At 25.2% G+C, this 21338-nt stretch overlaps 1 protein-coding gene across 4 annotated transcripts; it reads left to right on the forward strand.

Moving 5' to 3' along the window:
• Positions 1-21338, forward strand: LOC122714133 (A-agglutinin anchorage subunit). 4 transcript variants are annotated; one of them, XM_043935201.1, is made up of 4 exons: positions 1-20; positions 18002-18534; positions 19348-19468; positions 20863-21338. In XM_043935201.1, exons 2-3 carry the CDS (start codon positions 18005-18007, stop codon positions 19466-19468), a joined length of 651 nt encoding a protein of 216 aa, XP_043791136.1. In that variant the 5' UTR covers positions 1-20; positions 18002-18004; the 3' UTR covers positions 20863-21338. The 4 variants fall into 4 exon arrangements, with proteins under 4 accessions (XP_043791136.1, XP_043791135.1, XP_043791133.1 ...); XM_043935200.1 differs by lacking the exon at positions 1-20 and adding an exon at positions 2987-3152; XM_043935198.1 differs by lacking the exon at positions 1-20 and adding an exon at positions 4412-4592.

Consider the following 21338-nt stretch of genomic DNA (forward strand, 5'->3'; position numbering starts at 1 on the left):
TCAACGAAGACCATATCAAGGTATGTCTTTCGAGATACCGATTACATACATACATTGAAAATACATTGTTGTAATTATTGTTATCTCGATCGACAGTAAAGTTTCGGTTTTGGAGAAAATTTTATATTGTAACGTTGTCATTGTCTTTAAGGTCTAGATTCGTCCTCGGTATTCAGTGTCGAGTGTCGAGTGTCGTATGTCTAAGTGTCTCGAGTATCGTGTGACTAGGGAATGGAGGAAGGGAACCGAACGCAACAGGACAAGAAAGAATACAATCCGAGTCGAATCGAATCGAATTAAATCGAATCGAATCGAGTCGAGTTGAATAAAGTTTACTTACATTGAATTAAAATAGAGGGTCAAATTAAATTGATTTAAAATTTTTTAAAAATTTAAACTTTTTTTCAATATTTATTGCTTTTATGCTAAATTAGAGTTAAAAAATAAATTTAAAAAAGGAAATTTTCAATGATTATCTTTTGTATAAAATTTATACTATTTTTGATGATTCTATAGATGTCATATATTTAACATTCTCATGAATTTTAATGATTTAAATATGTTTTAAAAAACAAAATTTTGAACAATTTTTTCTTATAGATACATATAATCGATTTTAATTTTCAAAATATTTATAAAAATGCTTGCTACTACTATATTGAAGTAAAATATCCGTGGAAATCACTTAATATTTATGAATTAGGTATTCTTGGGATCTGTAAAATGCGAAAATAAAAAATAAAATAATTTTTGGTTGAAATTACAATGATCGAAATGATAACGATAGATCAAGTGATTCATATTTTGGATATATAATAAATAACAATGCACATGTTATCATAGATATGTACGTATAGGCAAAATTTAACATAATAGTAACATTATTTTTTGCAAACATTTCGAAAACTAAAACTGATTAATAATTATATATATAAGAAAAAATTGTTTGAAATTTTATCTCATCATATATATTTAAAAATCATCAAAATTCACGAGGGTATTATATATTAATAAATTGATTTTGTTCTTGAATTGTTAAAATGATTCATTTCATTTCAATAAAGTTGTCAACGAATAAATAATCGTTTAAGAAACAAATAATTGAAAAAAAATAAGCATATATGTACATCTGTTAGCTGTCTTATCAAATGTCGTATATTGAGAAAAGAATGACATTCTCTTGCTTTCTCTAATTGTTCGCTTTAATTTATATCAATTGCATCTGAACATGGTCGAGAGGAATACATAAACATTATTAATGAAAGATATTAACAAAAGATGCACGCTTTTTAATGAATTATAAATGTTTAAATTGAATTTCAGCTTCTTATATTTTCTTATATATAATTATTCTTGTTATATCCTGAATTCATATAATTATTTATATTATTTATATAAATTATTAACTATTCAACAAATATTATTCATTAATTCTTATAATGTTTTATCAATAACAAATATAAATTAATATAAAGATTCTCTAATTAAATTTTCTAAGATAATCAAAATCATATTATGATAATATTAATAAAATCATAGTAAATAGTGAAAATAGATTAAAAAAGGAAAATACAGAAAATAGTTAAAAAAAAAAAGAAAAAAATTTCTTTTTAAATTCGGTGATGAATGATTATAAATATGGAAAAATATCTGTAAATATGTTAACATTTGTATTATTTATCTAATATTATTATTTATTTAATAAAAACGGATAGCAGTTTAGCAAACACTAAAAAATAAATTTATAATGTATATTTATATATATTATTAGATTACTCTAACATTATCGTCTTCGATAGTCAATATAATCGAATGACACAGAATCGTATAATTTTGAAAAGCATGGATTGCTGAAGAAAAATTAATTATAAAAAAAATGAAATAAAAACTAATCCAATTGCTAAAATAAAAAAAAATATATCTTATTTAAAAATAAATGATTTATTTATTTATATATTTGAAAATTATTCGAAAATTATTCAAAAATTTTGATTTATTAATTTATTAAACTAATAAAAAATTATCACTAACATTTTGATATTTGATTTAAAAATAAAGTATATATAATTAAAGTTGAAAATTACATCTTAAATGCGAATGTGTATACATAAAGAATACAAGTAGCTAACCAAGCGATCGAACAACCGGACAAACACCGATCCAGAAAGCTATTCTGAGAATTTGCTACGGAATTCGAAGGCGAGCTACTTTCCGTTTTCAGAGAAGTCGCCGAGTTATTTATAGCTCATAGTCCTATCGTGATCTGTTTGTCAGAAAACAACATTCAGTTTTTCTCCTCTTTCCCTAATCTTAATTTTTCATAGAATCTCTTGCTAATGAGTTTAAATATGATTAATAAGAACTGCTTAAAAAAAAATAGCTATTTGATATATTAATTATTTATTCATTAGAATTTCAAAAATTAATAACCAACATAAGAAACTTGATAAGTGATGAATAAAGAAAGAAGAATAATAATCGTCTCAAATCTTTGACTTATTATTTTACGATTTCTATTATAAAATGATAAGATAATCATATACGATCGAGTATCATTATCTAGTCATACAAAAGTTTCGTTCTATCCATTCTATTTCGAAAGTTCATGTTTGATTATGTTTAGAAATAGAATGATGTATCGAGGCAGAATGATATTAAAGAATGAAATCGAAATGAAAAATTTAAATGAATTTTGTTTCCGAATCGCATGATAATTTCTATGAGTAAATGGAGTAAACCATTTCGTTATGACTCGATATGATTCGCGGTGACAGAACATGAGCACGCGCGTGCAGAAGCACAACTGAAAGACAGCGAAAGGGAGGAAAGGGGAAGAGAAGTGAAGTAGGCATCAACGGAGGGGGTTAGCAATGAACGGGTGAGCGTAAGAGGAACCTAGGCTGATCGTAGTTGTTTCGAGTGGCCGCTTGACTCGTACAGGAGGGTCTTTTAACCGTCCATTCGCGTTAAGTGCCAGTCGTACTTACTGAGGGGCTCAACTGTAACAGAAAAGGATGGCAAAGCGTGTGCGTGCTTCACTGCCCTATACAACCAGTCCGATTCCGAGTCAGTATTCACTGTGATTGGTTACTCTATCATCGATACTTTACTCTTTGGTCTGAAGCTGACAAATTGGTGCCGCGTGTCGTTTCGTATGTTATTATATTTTTCCCCTCTCTTTTACGGTGTTCTATTTATGCAAGATTTCTTATTAACTTATTGTATTCATTTTAATGTTTGTTTGTTTTCATCTAAATTATTATTTTTTTACTTTCAACGAGAAAACATATATTTGACATGTGATCTTGTATTTCTTTGTGCATATTTTGCCAAAGAAAAAAACAAAATCACTCTATCCTTGCCAAATTTTAAATATAAAGCTAATTTTTAAATATAATTTAAATATACAATTAATTATTAAACGAAAAACAAAAAATAAAAAACAAAAAATTTTTATATGAAAAAAGAATATGTTGATGTTTTAAAAGGAAATTGAAACTTTTTTATCGAATTTGTAATAACTTAAAAGAAAAATAAAGGTAAGAAAAAAAAAAGACGGAAAAGAATCATGATGAAAAAGAGAAAACAAGAGGAAGAAAAGAAGGAATAAAATATAAAATAGAAAGAGAAGTGAAGATAGAAATAGTGTTAGTGGAGGTGACTATTCAGTGGTAGTGGCGATAGTGATGGTAATGGTGATGGTAGTACTGATGGAAATGGAGGTGGAAATGGAGGTAGCGATGCAAAAGAAAGAGGTGGTGGTAATAGTGATAATGGTGATAGAAGTAAAAATGCGAGTGGTGACGATGGAAACAAAAAAGAGAATAGAATTAAAAAAAGAATTAAAGAAAGAATTAAAAAAATTTTAAAAACTATATAATTGAAAATGAGAAAATAAAGACGCGCACATTGATGAAAAAGATATCAAATTAAATTGAAAGAGAAAATAATAGTAATACTAGAAACGTACTTGATATTTAATTCTATATTATTTGATAAATGATTTAACAATTCTATTATAATTATTATAAGCAGACAATTAGCTATTAAAGTTAAATGCGTGAAAAAATTAATTGAAACGTATGCACTGACTGGTACGGATACAGACATTAAACCTATCATTCTCCTCATCATGGTTAGTTCTCAATCGTGATAAAGTTCAATACTGCACAACACTAAAACAATGATAAAATTATGAGAATATATATAAAATAAATAATAGAAAAAAAATATTATACAAATTTATTTAAGATTATTTGTGATAAAAAAAATGGAAAAATAGTATTAAGAAAAAAAAAATAAATATAAGAAAATAAGTACAAGATATTAACGAAAAACAAAAAAAAATAAGGCAAGATTACGTACTGTTTATGTATACAATAACTTATCGTTTATTATTGTTCTTATTCAAGGGAAATTTTTACTAGTTGATAATAAAGTTTTCTTGAATTTTCAACGAATTAGTAGAATTGATTTCGATTTAATTTAATGTTCGTCGAAAGAAATGAAGCTGCCGACGCATATAATCCACCATGGGGGACAACGACCGTCATCACGCTACGAGAAGCTGTGTCAACTTAACAATTCACTATGTGAGTTTCGAAAATGAATGTTTGAAGAAACTACTTTATAAACGAGACTTACATAAAGTATCATTTGTGAAAAAATGTATTTTTTCATAAAAAAATACATCATAAATAAATGGAATGCATGTAAAATTTAATAAAATATTCAGTTAAAAATAACATTGGATTTATAAAGAATTAAAATTTATAAAATATTTTATAAAAAATTAAAAAATTAAAATTTAAGATTATGTTATATAGATTAATATCTTTTGGTATATATCAAAAGAATTATTTCTAAAATCTTTTTCTATTTTATGAATTATTTTCTTCTATATTTCCTTTTATTTATTTCATTCTTGTTTTCTTTTATATTTAATTTAAATATATTCTATATAAATATATATATTCTATTTTTCTAATCGAAATTTTAAAACATATTTTCAGAATTGTCTGAGAATTTATATTTGTAAAAAAGTATGCTATACTATTAAATAATTATTTTAACAAATATTATAGAGAAAGTTAATTTAACAAATTTTTTTTTATATTATATATACAATGTTCAATATATATGGATATGTATATTTTATTTCAATCAATCTTAATTCTACTATACTCTTTGCTTTAAATCTAAAATGGATCAATATTCTGCTCTATTATCAATGAAAATATCTATCCAGTGACACAATTTTATCATAAATTTGTCATTAATTCATGTTTATATTATAAATGCGTGTAAAAGTCAAATTTTCTTTTTCTCAATTTAAAATTACAAAAGATTTTAATAAGATTTTGTACATTTTTATTTTAATTTATTGATAATTTACTATATACAAATATTATATATCTATTTTTTAAAATTTGAATTTTTATATGCAATAAATATTTCTATATGTTCTAAAAAAATTATATCTAGTTAAAAGTTATATCTACTTTATAAATTTATTAAAAATAATATCTTTTTTCATTATATAATCTAAATTTACTTATATCATTAAATTTTTAAACTTTTTTTTTCTCAAAAAAATTAAAAATAATATAATATTTGTACAGTAACCTATTGATATATAATTTAATCGGGTGGATTGAATTATTAACTTCTTCCTGTAATTTATTCTACTTTCCTATCTATACAAAAATATGTTTTTATCTTCGATAAAAAATTAATGATAATTTAATATAACTTTCATATTAATATTTTTTATATAAAATAACATTTGTTACATTTAGCAAAGAAGGTGAAATGATGCAATGAGTTCACGTCGGTTGATGCAACTGTGACGTAAGTTTACGTGAACTATGACGAGACAATTTCTAAAGTAATTCTTTATCAATAAGTAACAATGAACAGTTTTTGAAACAGAATTTGGAAAAATCGGAATGACATAAAACAATATGAAAAATTATATAAATTTCTAGAATATTATATTTTTTTTTATCAAATCAAATTTATCACATAGATACGTGTGTAAAATGTTTATTATATTTAAATCTAAATTTGAAAGGAAAGTTTTTTCATTTTTTTAACCATATTTATTATTTACTTCTATCATTGAATATTATTTATTAAAAAAAATATATATTTAAAAAATTACATAAATAGATTATATATACTGTTACTATATTAAATAATAGAAAACACTTTAAATAATATATCGAAAAATATTAATTAAAAATAATGTAGCACGTAAAAAAAAGTATATAAAAGAAAACAATAGAAGTAATAATTATATAAGAAATAATAATGAAAATAGATGTATATAATGGAAACTTAGATAGAACTGATATTGTTGGTAGTGATAATAATGATGACGGTAATGATGATGATGCTAATAGAAATGATATTAATAGTATTGTCAATATTGATCCTAGTTATAATAAGTTATGACAGTGTATAATAGTAATGCTGATGATAACAATGACAATATTTTGATAATAATGATAATAGAAATATTAATGCTGATATTGACAATAATTATTAAAAAAGAAATAGTTTTATATAATCAAAAATACAATCATGTCAAAAACAATGAAAGTAAATTTTTTTAAATTAAGAACAAAAATTTTTGAATATATATTTTTAAAATTAAGTATTTCTTATTAAGTATTTTCTAATTATTTTGCATATTTAAATAAATTATATAAAGGAATACGTAAAATTAAAGAGGAAAATCAAATCAAATCAAAAAAAGAAACATATATTCAAAAAAAGAAAAAGAAAGAAAGCAGATAAAAAATAAACACAATGCACAAATATTTTAGATGTATTATGAAAAAGAAAGAAATAAAAAATCAGATGATAAATAGATAAATATGTAAAATAGACAAGCTGACAAACATAATATATGCATAAATAAATAAATGATGGAAAGAAAAAAGAGAGAAAAAAGATAAATTATGTATAGAGAGAGGAAGGGAGAGAAGGCAGAAAGATGCGAAAAGGAAATCTCGCCCATGGTTTAAAGGCCAATCCGATCAGTTCTCTGGATTGTCACGTACGGCCTACCTGTATGCGGTGGATCGAACGGAGAACGGAGAAGGCTCTGTCCTTCGATATATCTCGCGTTGTTCGGCTCCGACGAACTCGACAGTGCTGGAGCCGAAGGGGGTGGGTGGTCGAGGAGGCAGGCGGGCATTCTGCCGCGCGCGCGCCTTTCTCGAGATCGCGATACCACAGTTCCGCGGTAGTACTTGTCTCGCGTGTTTCCTTCCGCGACGTTTGAGGAATTGCCTCAAAGAAGGAAGTGTTTTATAATAGACAAAAATACAATATTAAAAAAAATAAGATTTTTTAATATAATAGTGATCGAAAGAATCGTTCATGTATACTATATATAATATAATATCATGTATACTATAAAGATGTAAAATATTTAGTGAAGTGATAATTATTATTGATATTTTATAAAATTGATAAAAAAAAAAAAGAATCGGTTAAGATAGATCCTTTTTTTTTTTTGTAAAATTGGCGAATGAGTTTTTCATAATATTTTCCATAAGGAGTGATCAAAAGTGAGTTCGAATCGATTGAAAAAAAGAAAGGGAAGATAGAAAGAGTAAGAAAGAGAAAATAGGGGGTGGAAAGCAAGCTGGGCGGGAGGGTGGGAGGGAGGGAGGGAGGGAAAACACAAGGAGAAGAAATAAAAGAAGAAGAGAAAGAAGAAAAAGAAAGAAAAGAATGGAAATGAAAAAAAAATAGTTATTTATTATAAAAAAAATAAAATTATAAAAGAAAGTAGCATGAGAAAAATGTGCATATAAAAAGTGAAATAATATCCTGAAAAATAAGTTGTGAAAGGAAAATAAACGGGAGTGCAAAGAAAGAAAGAAAAAAAAAACAAATTCATAGAAAGAAAGAAGTTAAAAAAAGTGTTGTGAAGAGCTTGATACATTGAAGAATATAGAAAATAAAAATACAAGTAGTACAAAAAAAGAAGAAAAAATATTTTAAATGTAAGTCTTATTTTTGTATTGTGTGTATTATTTTGTGCACATAAATGCAACAATTTAAATTTCATTTTTTACTTATATATTTCAATATAAAGCCTTAGTTGTAATATTTATTTTTAACTATCGTTCTTATTAATCCGTTTATATAAATTTTTACAATTGATAAATATTGATAAATAATTGATAAATAAGATGATACATAACGCGATTCTTGTTGATTTTTCACTTCGAATAATTATATGTATACATATACGTATATATGTATATGTATACGTATATATATTATAAAATCAAATAAAAAAATTTGAAATTTTCTTAAATTATTATTATCTAAAAAAAGATATGATTATTTATATAGAATCAATAAAAGATATATATATATGTATATATATTAAAAAATATTCGTCCTAATTATCCGTTTATCAACTATAAATTTTATAATCAATTTCTAAACTATATTATTTTCATTCCATAAATAATTTTTTATTATTTTCAATTATTCATCTATTTTATTTTGATTAATTTAAAGCACAACAAACTTTAAATGTTTATTAGAAATATTTCCCAAATATTTGTACATTAAACACATAAAAATTCTAATTTAAAAAAATAAATAAATTTAAAAAATTAGAATTGAAGTCATATGTTTAATGAATTAATTAAATTCCTATTATACTGCTAGAAAAATTAACAAGAAAGATAGAAAAAAAAAAGATTGTTAGAAAAGAGTGTTTGATTGAAACATTAGAAAAAGCAATAGTAAAAGAAAAAAAATAAAAAAGAAAAGGAAAAAACAGAGAAGAATAAAAAAAAAAAATAAAAAGAGAAAAAAAGAAAAAAGTCCTTATGCGAGGAACGAACGGAAAAGTAAAAAAAAAATGAGGATGAAAGGATATAAGAGGGCCTCTATCTTTAGAGTTCATTCAGTGAATCTTTCACTCAGGGCCGAATGAGTGAGCACCAAACACGAGTTGACTCATACTCGAAAGATCAATATATTAAGAAATGAAAAATAGGAAGATTCAATATATTCCTCATTTATAATTTTTTATTAAATAGATTAATTTCAAATCTTCGGATAAGATTTAAATTGATAAAAGAAAAAAATGGAAAAAAATAAAAATGAAAAAAATTAAAGCAATATTTTTTTTTGATTGATTTTTTATTTTACATTAATCTAAAAATGATGAGATTAATTTGAATATCGATATAAAAAGATATAAATAATATATCGATTAATTATTAATTGTAATATATATTCAATTCAATTTAATATACTTACAATTTTATATTAAATAGATTTATATTTTTTCAATTAAATTAATACACACACACACACACACATATATATTATATATTATATATATTATAAAAGATAAAGAATAAAGAAAAAGAAAGAGAAAAAAGAAAAAGAGATCAAAATGAAGAATATTTTTCTAATTTAAAATATAAAAAAAATAAAAATTTAACATGAACAAAAAGAGAAAAATAGAAAAAAAACAGAATTTATACTGTATTGTTGAAAAAGAAAATAATACGAAGCATATTAAATAATTAAACATGAAAATAATATATATATATATATAATATATACTATAGTATATATATATATATAATATATATATACTATAATAATATATATTATATAATATTATAATATAAAATATGTATATAATATTATATAATACTATATATCTATATAATATAATTTATATAATATATATAATATATTTAACTAAAAAAAAATTATTTATGCTAAATAATATGTGAATAGAATTAGAAAAGAGAACTATATAATGATATGAACATAAGATAAAGAAATCGAAACAACGAACGAAATCAGGAAAGAGTAGGAGGAATGAAGTACAACCACCTGTAGCTAGCGACACGCCTCTCGAGAAAACTTGCTCAACGAGCGTGCGCGTTTTCTGGCAAGCAGGTAGAAACGTAACTTATATATATATAATCTTAATTCTTTCAATATTTTTCTTTAATTTTTAAAATTATTAATTTATAGTAAAAAATATATAATAAAAAAAAAGAATGATTGATTAATTTGAAATTTTAATAATATTTAATCAGGAAATGAAAGAAACAATGAATCCATTTAAATTAATGACAAATTATAATTCATATTCTAATTATATTCAAATTATAATTCATTTATAATAAGCATTATATAAATTTTTCTAAATTCATAAAATATTTATAATATATTTATATCATATATATTTATTATACTTATATATTATATCATATATATATTATTATATTATTATATATTTTAAATTTTACTATAGCAAATAAAATTTATCTATTATTACATATGTTTTATAATTGATCGTATTAAAAGCCAAATTATAATGATTAATCGGATAGATATGAATTTCAAGATATGGCTTTTGATTAAAGAAAAATAAATAGAAAATATCATTTTTTTCTAATAAATTTTTTATATACATATATGTTTTCATATATTATAAATATATAAATGTTTATTAATCAAACAATCAGACACAAATATTATTTTTATGTGAAAGAAAAAATAAAAGAAAAAAATAAACTATGTATGTATTGAAATATTAATGAAAGAAAGGCTAAGAGAATAGGATATATTCGAGTATTCGACAAAATACATGGAGTAGCAAGCAGTTACAAGATGCGGTGAAGCGAAACGAGAGAAGCGAAAGACAGAGAAAGGCTACAGCTTGTCGTAATGCGAACCATAGGACGCCAAGCTGTCTGCCGGAACGCGCTTTGCCCCACTACAGAGTTCGATGTTAATGTCCAATCGCAACGTTGCTGCCAACAGAGACTGCGGCTGTTGTCTTATTCTTCCTTCTATATTTGTTTCTGCTTTTGCTTCTATTTCTATCCTTATTCCTACTAAACTTATATGCATACTCGTAAACTATCGTTGCTTTAATACGTTGCGTTTAGTCTTAATTCAATTTTTGCATTTATAAAAAATTTAATTATTTTTGTTTTTTGCATTTATATTTTTTTTTTACATTATTACAGTATTTTTTTTTTACATTATTACAATTATATTTATCAATAATAAAGCAGACAACAAAACGATAATATTCTCCTATTATTATTGTTATTATAATTATTATTATCATTATTAACATTATTAATATTACTATCATTATATAGCAATAATGATATATATGAAAATGAATGAATAGATGTAATAATAAACGATGGATCATTTAGAACACTTAAACATTAAGAAAAATAGAATACAAATAGAGAGTAAAGTTGATATGTTAATCAGAACAGCAGTAGAAATCATTATAAAGCGAGCTTTGTCCTACATACGAGAAATAGCACATATATATATATTTTATACTTATGAAATATAACAAGCTAAGCCTGGCCAGATCGTGTAAATAAATCGTGTATAATTTTCTCTTCGCAACTTCCCCTTAGCCATCACTTAGCCACGAGTTGAAAAATGATTTCAAGCATACTAAAGAAAAAAACATGTAAACCACTAACGGCCACAAGGTCTGAAGAAACAGTAACTTCTCTGTCATCGACTGTGTATTCATATACTTTCTCACCATCTTAATTCAGTAAGAAATAAATATCTTCAATGTTCAATTTTGATTAGAATATGACATTATTACATTAAATTATTTAATTATTTAATTAAATATATTTATTAATTGAAAAATGTATTACCTTATATTCAACAATTTTTTTTTCCTTATTATCACATAGATATATATAATAATTTAAAATAAATCAATAGTAATTTCGAATAAAAAAATATAATATAGATATTGAATAAAAGTCAATGTCTAATTAAAAAATTTTTAATTAAAAAAAGAGAATTTAATTAAAAAAGAGATAAAAAGATTATATCTTTTTATTGATTTTTATATATTTTTATTATTAATTGTATTACGATAAATGTGATCGGTTTATTTGAGCATTCGTTACGACAGCGCTGGCGCGCAAAATTTAACACAGAAAAATAGAAATAGAATAGAAAGAAGAAAGAAGGAAGGGCGAAAGGAAAGGCGTGTACGCGCATAAAGCTCAATCCGAGCGACACACCTGTTGAACATTCCTTCGCAAATACCCGCGCGTCGACTACGCGCATTGCATGCGAAGTTGCATACGGACGCAGCTGTGCTTGCCTTGCCTTGTCTTGCTTTGCCATACCTTGTCTTGTCTTGCTTTGCCTTGCCTTGTCTTGTTTTACCTTGCCATGTTTTGTCTTGCTTTGCTTTGCATTGCTTTGAACTAATCACGAAAGAATCATCTATTCCATGAATTTCATGAAAATAAGCTCTATTAATCATCTTTTAGTGTAATTGTTGATTTAAACTTTGATTCGATTCTTTGAAATGTTTTATACTAACAATTCATGATGGAAAAAGTATATGGAAAAATTTGTATTTCTGAATCATATCTCAGTTACGTAATTTTAGTTGAATAAAATGAACATAATCCGTAAAAAACAATACTTAGAATTTAATTATTTTTAATAAGAATTAAAAATTTTAAAAACTGGACACTATAATATGTATATGACTTAATCATCCTCATTTTTTTCGTAGAAATTCTATTATTATAAATGATTCAAAATCAATAATTGCTATTTACTCTTATTTACTTATATCAACCATTAATATACACTATACATGTATATATGTATATATGTATCTAAGTGTATATACATGCATATATATATGCATATATGTATGTGGATAATATGAACGCTTTATGTAAGATCATAATGCTCAAATATACGTGCAATCAAATTAGATAATGCAACATTAGATTGTATAATTCGAATAATTGGATTATTAATAAATAAAAGAACAAAATGAAAACAAAATAGTTTTTGTATAGAAAAAGATAAACAAAAATATCAAAAAAAGAATATTATATGAAAAAAAATAGAAATATAGAAAAAGAATAAAAAATATCATTTTCTTCATAAATGAATTTTTATTAATTTTATCGTAATTATTTAACATTAAATCGTCATTCGGTCTGGGCATTAATAAGGACTGTCCTTATGTAATTAATGCAAACGATTGACGTCATTAGCTTTTCTATTTATTTTTCTATTTATGTATTCTTTCTTCCACAATCGATGAATCATGAAATGTATGTATGTTTTTTTCATTTTAATTGTCGATTCATTTTTCGATTATTTTCGATATAAAATCGATTATTTTTCGATTTTGTTTGATATATCGAGTTCTTTCTATAAAAATCTATGATATGAGAAATATATTCGTTTTTTATATTCTATGTTCTTTATATACTATAGGTAATATTGATTTTTCAATGAAATATTTTTTTAAAATGTAGATATATCTAATAAAATTCATATTTCATATTCACATAAGAAACATTAACTTTTAGAATGTCATAGATTTGAAGTATTCATGAACAAGTTTTGTATTAAGAAAGATCTGTTAAAATATATATATGCATGTATCTTATATATTAATAGAGAGAAGAGAATAAAAAGTAAAAATATAAATGCAAAAAGAAAAAAAAGAAAAATGGTAAAAATATTATGATGCAATAAGATAGATAGATAATTAGATAAATAGATAAAAAAAATAAATAGATAAATAGAGAGAGAGAGAGAGAGAGAGAGAGAGAGAGAGAGAGAGAGAGAAAGAGGAAGAGTCAATATTCGCATCTAGAATTGCATATACATTCCTACTTTTGTCGACTCAGCCTTTTCCTTCTCGTCGAGGTTATAAACAGCATCTGTACACGTCAGAGCACACCTGGGTGGTGATCTCGTGTATTAAATTATCGTCGTGTTGATCTTGCAAGCGAGCGGGAGATCGTTAGTTTTGCTCCAAGATCCCGAGATCGAGGACGCCGGACGCCTCGATCCTCCGTCGACCATTCAACCCGCTAACTCTCCTTCTCCTTGAGTTCTTCGGCTTTTCTGCGTCCTTCTCCCCGTTCCGCTCACAATCTCTATCTTTCCTTTTCTTTCTTTTCTGTCTCTTCTGTGCTTATTCCACCACTTTGATCTTCGATCGTGACCAGATAACCAGCACTTTCGCGGTACTTTCAAAGTACTACCTCTAACTACGCGTACGTTTAACTTTATCAGAAAATTCTCGAACTGGTTGAACAATAGATTTAATTTTTGCATTTGCTTTTTTGATACTTCTTTCGCACTATTTACTATATTTATGCAATTGCAATTACATTTCTGCAATTTTCTCTATAGAACTGTTAAATATTTATATATTTATAAATAAATAAATTGACTTTTTTCAATCGTTATCCATGATCGAAATTTTTATTAATATCATTGTGTTTATTTCATTTTTTGAAAACTCAATATCTTAGCGAAATTTAAGTATTCAAATTTTAACAAAATAATCTAAATGAATTTTCTTTATATTCTTGAAAAAATAATAAAAAGCAAATTAAATGCAAAAAGAAGAAAAAATAGAAAAATAAATATAAAGAAAAAAATGGAAATGAAATATTATATACAAACTTACGTTTGAATTTTTGCATTGATTATTCAAATAATCATTCTTATTCTTCTTTTGTTTTTAATTTCTTTTTTTTCTTTTTTTTTTTTTTGCATTTTTATAAACAGTTTATAATTTTTGCTCTTTATCCGTATATACAGTATATACTATAAAAAAAGATGTTTTATTCGAAAGGTATTTATATATTTGATACTAAATAATATTTATATCACAGTCCTATCATAGAAATATTGTATATGTTAACACATAAAAAAAATTGAGAAAATCGAAGTACACAAATATAAATTTAGCAGAAGACAAACAGATACACAGACATATAAACTGAAATCAAGTCGTGAAATACATGCGGTCTTAGCGAGTCTCTTCGTAAGCTGGTCGAGCAACTCCATCTCACGATTGAGTCATCCTGCACGGGAAGAGGACCACCTGGTGAGGAGAACCCACGATGTATCTACTTAACGATATATGTAGACTGTTTCGCCTCGTGGCTTCTTCTTCCTATCTCATCGACTGGATTTGACTTGCTTGGATTCGATCCAATGAATTGAATACGATGCGACGATTCAATTCAACTTGTTTTGTCATTATTTTTTTTTCTTCCTTTTATATTTCCATTTCTTTTTCTTTTTTTTTTTTTTTTTTATTAAATTTCACATTTTCTTCAAATATACATTTATCATTTTATTATTCGAATAATATAAATACATATTCAAATATCTTCTTTTTCGATTCTGATTTCTAAGAAAAATTAATTGAAAATTGAAAAATTAATTCTATTTCATTTATTTCGAAAATAAAATCTACGATTATTTTTGTTCATCTAGCTTTTCTCAGGCAATTTCGATTTGAGAAAGATTTTCAAAATTTCGAATAAACATCGTAGTATAAGAAGAAATGTACGTGTAAGAATAATTTACATTTTGATCATATGATTGAAATGAAAATATTAAACGTGCGTGACGATGAAAGAATTGCATTTAGTCGCGTGCAAGCATTGAACGTGTGTATAACTAGTGACTTGAGTAACAGCATGCGACAGAACCGTGAAGCGGTGCCGAAGAGTATATAGTTTTTTGCTAAGGGGGATTTACAGATTGCACACCTGTGCATGGCTCAGCCGACGAAAGACCTCACCTGTCGAGTAACCGGTCTCCATTGACTTTTTCTTCGTTTACGTACACTCACTTCGTTCTCTGCTCTCCACTCTACTCTCCACTATCTGCTCTTCACCCTTCTTATTTCACCTGTCTCGCTATTTATTTTTTATTTTTCAGTCTCGATATTTAGTTTTTTATTTTAAAATCTTTATTTCCTATATATTTTTTTATTTTCTATTTTCTTCTCTAATTAATGTTAAATAATCACAAATATTGATTATATAAAGTTAGTAAAAATATTTATATGTTATTTTACAAGAAAGTTTACATATTTTAAAAAATTTGATTTGAAAATTAAATCAATATATGTATATCAATATATGTATATAGAGCATGATAGTATATTATATGTAAAACAATTTATTTCTCGATCAAAAATCTTAAGTTCTTAAAATCAACCCTAAAATTTTTAACATTTTTTTCATGTTTTGTATTCAGATGCAAATGAAAATATTTTTTTAAATATTTCACTTTATAATAAAGTAATAGAGTAATAGAGTAATAGAGCGTATTCTATTTCGTATCATTACGAAATTATATTAAATATAAAAAACATAATATAAAAAATAAAAATAATATCAAACTTTAAGGATTGCTTTTGTTCCCTCGAAATGATATTTCATTAATAAAAAAATTAATATATAATCTAATATATGATCTATATATATATATATATATATATATATATATATATAATCATTATGATTATCTATATCATCTGATTATCTATAATCATAATTATATATAGATAATATCTACAATGTTTTATATAAAATAAAATTATATTAATAATATAATTTATTAAATTCACTTAAGTTATACTTATATGACTTATCAATTAAATTCATATAAGTATATGAATACTTGTATATTTTCAATATTATTTTATAATATATAATATCTTATAATAGAATATCTTATAATATATATAATATAAAAAATGAAAGAGTTAATGTTTTTAAAATAATTTACATTGATGATGATGATGTAAAGAAAATAAAAAAATTATTTTGTTGAAAATCAATTGTCAATCAATAATATTTAATAATTGACACGAAGATCGGTAAAATCGGAATGATGGTTTACAATCAATAATCGATGATCATACTTGATTTGAAAATCCGTAAAACGATATTAACGATTGAAATCGTGCGATTTCAGAGGCAAATTATCAGACTGCAGGCAATTACCAGGTGGGGGACCGATATAGAGTGGAGCGGTTTGAGAGTTCCGAGAATCGGTCGTGGCTAAAAATAAAATCCCACCCGGGAGCAGTGATTATGTTCCAAAAAAAGAGAACTGAGCGAAACGTTCTCTTCAGCGTGTACAGGTGCCGCCAATGAGACGAAAGCAAAGGGACAAACGAGAAATTGCCGTGTGTTCGAGAATTTCGCATTGCCCCGCATAAGAAGAACCCTCTCACATATTGCTATGCAGTACCGTGCCGCTCTGAGCTTCAGCTCCGCTTAATGAAGTTGTCGGTTCAGAACGTTTACAGGTGGGGCCTACCTGCGTGTGGTCCATTCACAAGGATTGCCGCGGAACTGGTTAGGAGTGCTTTACATCTTTACATTTACCTCACGAACCGTTTCGAGTTCGTCGAGCCTCGAGATGCTCTTTGCTTGAACAAGATCGATTGTCGTTTTCATCATCATCGTCGTCGTTAACGATAATCGTTATCATTATTATTAAAATCGCAATTGTTTGTTGCTGTTTCCGCGGTAAAATTGTGATAGAAAAACGATTATTATTATCGAATAAATACAACGAAACAGCTTGTAAAAAGATATTTGAAAGAAAGAATACAGGAATACTAAAACTTTAAGTATAAATACTATCTATTTTAAGAAAATCAGCGAATCAGTCATTTGTACATAGATATTTTGAATAATCGATGAATTTAATACATCGCATTGTGATTTGAGTTTCTCTCTGTTAATCACTTACACGGTCTCGTTTTTCTTTTTTTTTTCTTCTCTCTTTTTTTATTTTTTTCTGTTTTGTTCTTCAAATATAATTTTTTCTTCTTTCGATATTCGCTACATTTTCTTTTCTTTACTGCAATTTTATACATAGTTTTATACATTACAAAGTATACAAAGCATATATATATACTAAATATATAGTATATAGTATATAGTATATGTACAGTATTATTGACATGCAGAATTAAATAATCAGCCATTTTTTACTAGAATAAATTCTAACTAAATTTCAATCTAAATTGAATGATATTCATATAAAATGATATTCATATATTTTCATTGTTATTTCCTTTTATAAATTATTTTTATCTTCTCAAATCTATTTATTTACTTTTTTCCAGACTATGCATCGGCAACAGAGGATTCGATCTTCGTTATCGTCATCTTTATTATCGTTGCCATTCTCAATGTCTCGATCATCCATTCTACCCGCACCGCTATCACCAACTACATCAATATCGTCTGTGACAACATCTACATCAACTTCAACGTTGTCATCACCGTTGTCATCGTCATCCATCTTTTTACCATCGTCTGCAACGTGGTCGACATCCAATTTATCGTCGTATTCTTGGAGTGTACAACAAACCTCGTATTCGAGGTTACCCTCGTTACCAAGCGAATTGTCGATCATGTCAATATCCTGTCCAAGACTCGTCTCTGTGTTAGCCTGGTCTGTGACGCTTTTACTTGTTTCATCATGCATCGGTTTAACGGACGCTGGCATTTTAAATGGACACCCTTTGGGTAAAAGGTCCTTTATTGATATTCAATGTAAGGGTATATATGATAAAAGTATCTTTGCCCGACTGGATCGAATCTGCGAGGATTGTTATAATCTATTTCGAGAACCTCAATTGCATCAATTATGCAGGTAATTATTCATTAAAACTTATATTATTATATATATGCATATATTTATTTATTATTAATGTATTTATTATAACAAATTCTTAATTTTAAGTAGATTCAGATAACCATCGACAAAAATACTTAATAGATAAAATTTTATTATATTTTATTTTATTATATTATATTTATTATTATTATTATTAAATAATATACACATTGTTTCGAACATATTGTCTCGAATATTCGGCAAACTCGCAGATATCCTCTTTTATTTTGATAATACATATATGTTTATTATATTTAATTTCGGAATATTACAATATATTTTTCATGAAAACATTAATAACTAATAACATAAATTGATAACTTATTAAAAATTTTCTTTCATTTTCCATTGTTAAATATTCTAAATTCAAAATATTGAATTTTCAAAATTTTGATAGTAACACATATACAATCACAATTTTTTGTTAATAACATAATCATATATCACAAATTCAAGAATATTAGAATAGTTACTAGATTACTGATAAATATGCAAAGACAGAGAAAGAATAAATATTGGAATATATTTATAGATTATCATAAATGTAAATAGATATTATATTATATGTCATATTTTTACAATGTATCAAATTCAATTTGTTATTTCCTTCAATTACAAAATAATAAATTACAAAATATATAATTTATAGTCGAAGGTTGTCTCAAAAATTTTTGTCTCACATTTGTGAGAATAAATGATAAATATTTTACTTTACTTTCAGATCTAGGACGCAAGGTATCGCGAATTCATCGGATTATATTTAGTGTTATATTTTGAAATCTTTTCCAGGAAAAACTGCTTTACATCAGACTACTTCAAAGGATGCTTAGACGTATTGTTATTACAAGACGAAGTAGAAAAGATCCAAACATGGATCAAGCAACTTCATGGAGCGGAACCCGGGGTTTAGGTAGCTTTTTATTTTATGTTTATGATTTCTTATCCGCGCATTTTCATTTTACGGCTTTATACATGTATTACATACCAAATGCATTTGCTTCTCCTTTTTCCCTTTATTTTCGATCAGTTCTCTTAATTTTAATCACCTTATCATTTTTTTCTGTTTTATTTTTTTCATTAAAAAATTTTCCATCCCATTTAAATTTTGATAAATATCTTTCTATACATTTTACACAGTTTTCAATTTTTACTTTAAATCTTTCTCTTTTTTCTTTCTCTTCTTTTTCTTTTATTCTACGATTCTTTAGTTTTCTTTATTTTTTGGTTACAATTTTTTTATTTTCGTTGCTCGTTAACAAACTCTTGTTGCCGATAGTTACCAGCATTTACCATCGAGCTAGTTATTTTCTGATCGACGCATATGGTTTACCTTTGATGTCATCTCAAGAATTTACGAACCACAACTCAACGATGCATATGATATGTACGATGATACGCGATTTTCGCGCATGCTGTATATTCCTTTAGGTAATTTTCAGCAGATTTTGCAACAAAAAAATAATATTGTTTAGTATTTGGTCGATATACGTATTTTAATATATATTTCGTTAGATGTATTATTTTAATATACATATTATGCATATTTTAATATACATATTATGCATATTGGAAATAGTAATTTTTCAAACTTTTTATTCGATAGCATATTTTCATTTTTATACTTTTTATCTTTTTATGTATAACACATCGTTTTTGCATACATTTTTTCAAATTTTTGTCACGCATTATCGTGCCTCGTTGAAAATATATATTTTTTGTGTTAACATAACTTTTCAGAAAACATGATCAGTATAGGATGCCAAAGGATAAGACAACAAAATGGAGAATAATAAAACATATTTTTGCAACGTTCAAATATTTTTGCAGGTTTTCTTGTCGGAAGCAGTTACATATTTTTTGATCTCCTTACAATTGCAATTTTTTACAATAGAATCGTATCTATTATGTTTTGTTATTTTATGCTTCATTAAAAGGTGCAATAAATGAATGGCACTTTTTTGAATTTCGATTTATTTAATATTTGTTCATGTTGATGGATTCGTTTGTATTTACTTATATTATATATATAAAAAAGCATATATAATAATATAAATCATAAAATTTATTAAAAATAATAATGATAAAAAAATAATAAATAATAATAAAAATAATAAAAAATAAAAAAATAATAATAATGAGAAAATTCTTTATTAAAACATAAAACAAAACTAAATAAAACCAAACAAACGGATCTTAAATTTTTCTTTTTCGTTATTTCTTTTTTTCTTTTCTTTCTTTCTTTTTTCTATAATAATTTACAAAAATTTAATTTATATAATTTAATTTATTTTTTTTTTAATTTAGGCAAGACTGCTTTGGTACGGAATATTTTACAAGCTGTATTCAAGCATTGCTGCTTGAAGATGAAAAGGAAAAACTTTACGAAATGGTCGAGTACCTAGGTCGCAAGAAGTAAGAGGAAGAGAACACAGAAGCGCTTTCATCGTGAAGGCTTCCATTTTTATGACATCTACGATGAATGATTTTAATAAGACCAACGAGAAACTATAAGAAACAACGAGAAACGAGAAACTATAAGAAACAATTTTTATAAAAAGATCATTACAAAATTGTGAAAAATTACAATATTCGTTTATGCTACTTCTTTTATGAAAGAATACTCTTAAATTGGGAATTTGAGGCACGCAATCATACTTTTTCCATTCTCTTCTATGATATATCATATAGAACAACAAAAATGATATTATCGAAGTAACTAATAATTGTTATACATATATATACATAGACATTCATCCGAAAAAGAGGAGAAAGAAGAAGAA

This window comes from Apis laboriosa, unplaced genomic scaffold (genome assembly GCF_014066325.1).
Source record: "Apis laboriosa isolate Shangri-la unplaced genomic scaffold, ASM1406632v1 scaffold289_cov146, whole genome shotgun sequence".
Lineage (NCBI taxonomy): Eukaryota > Metazoa > Arthropoda > Insecta > Hymenoptera > Apidae > Apis > Apis laboriosa.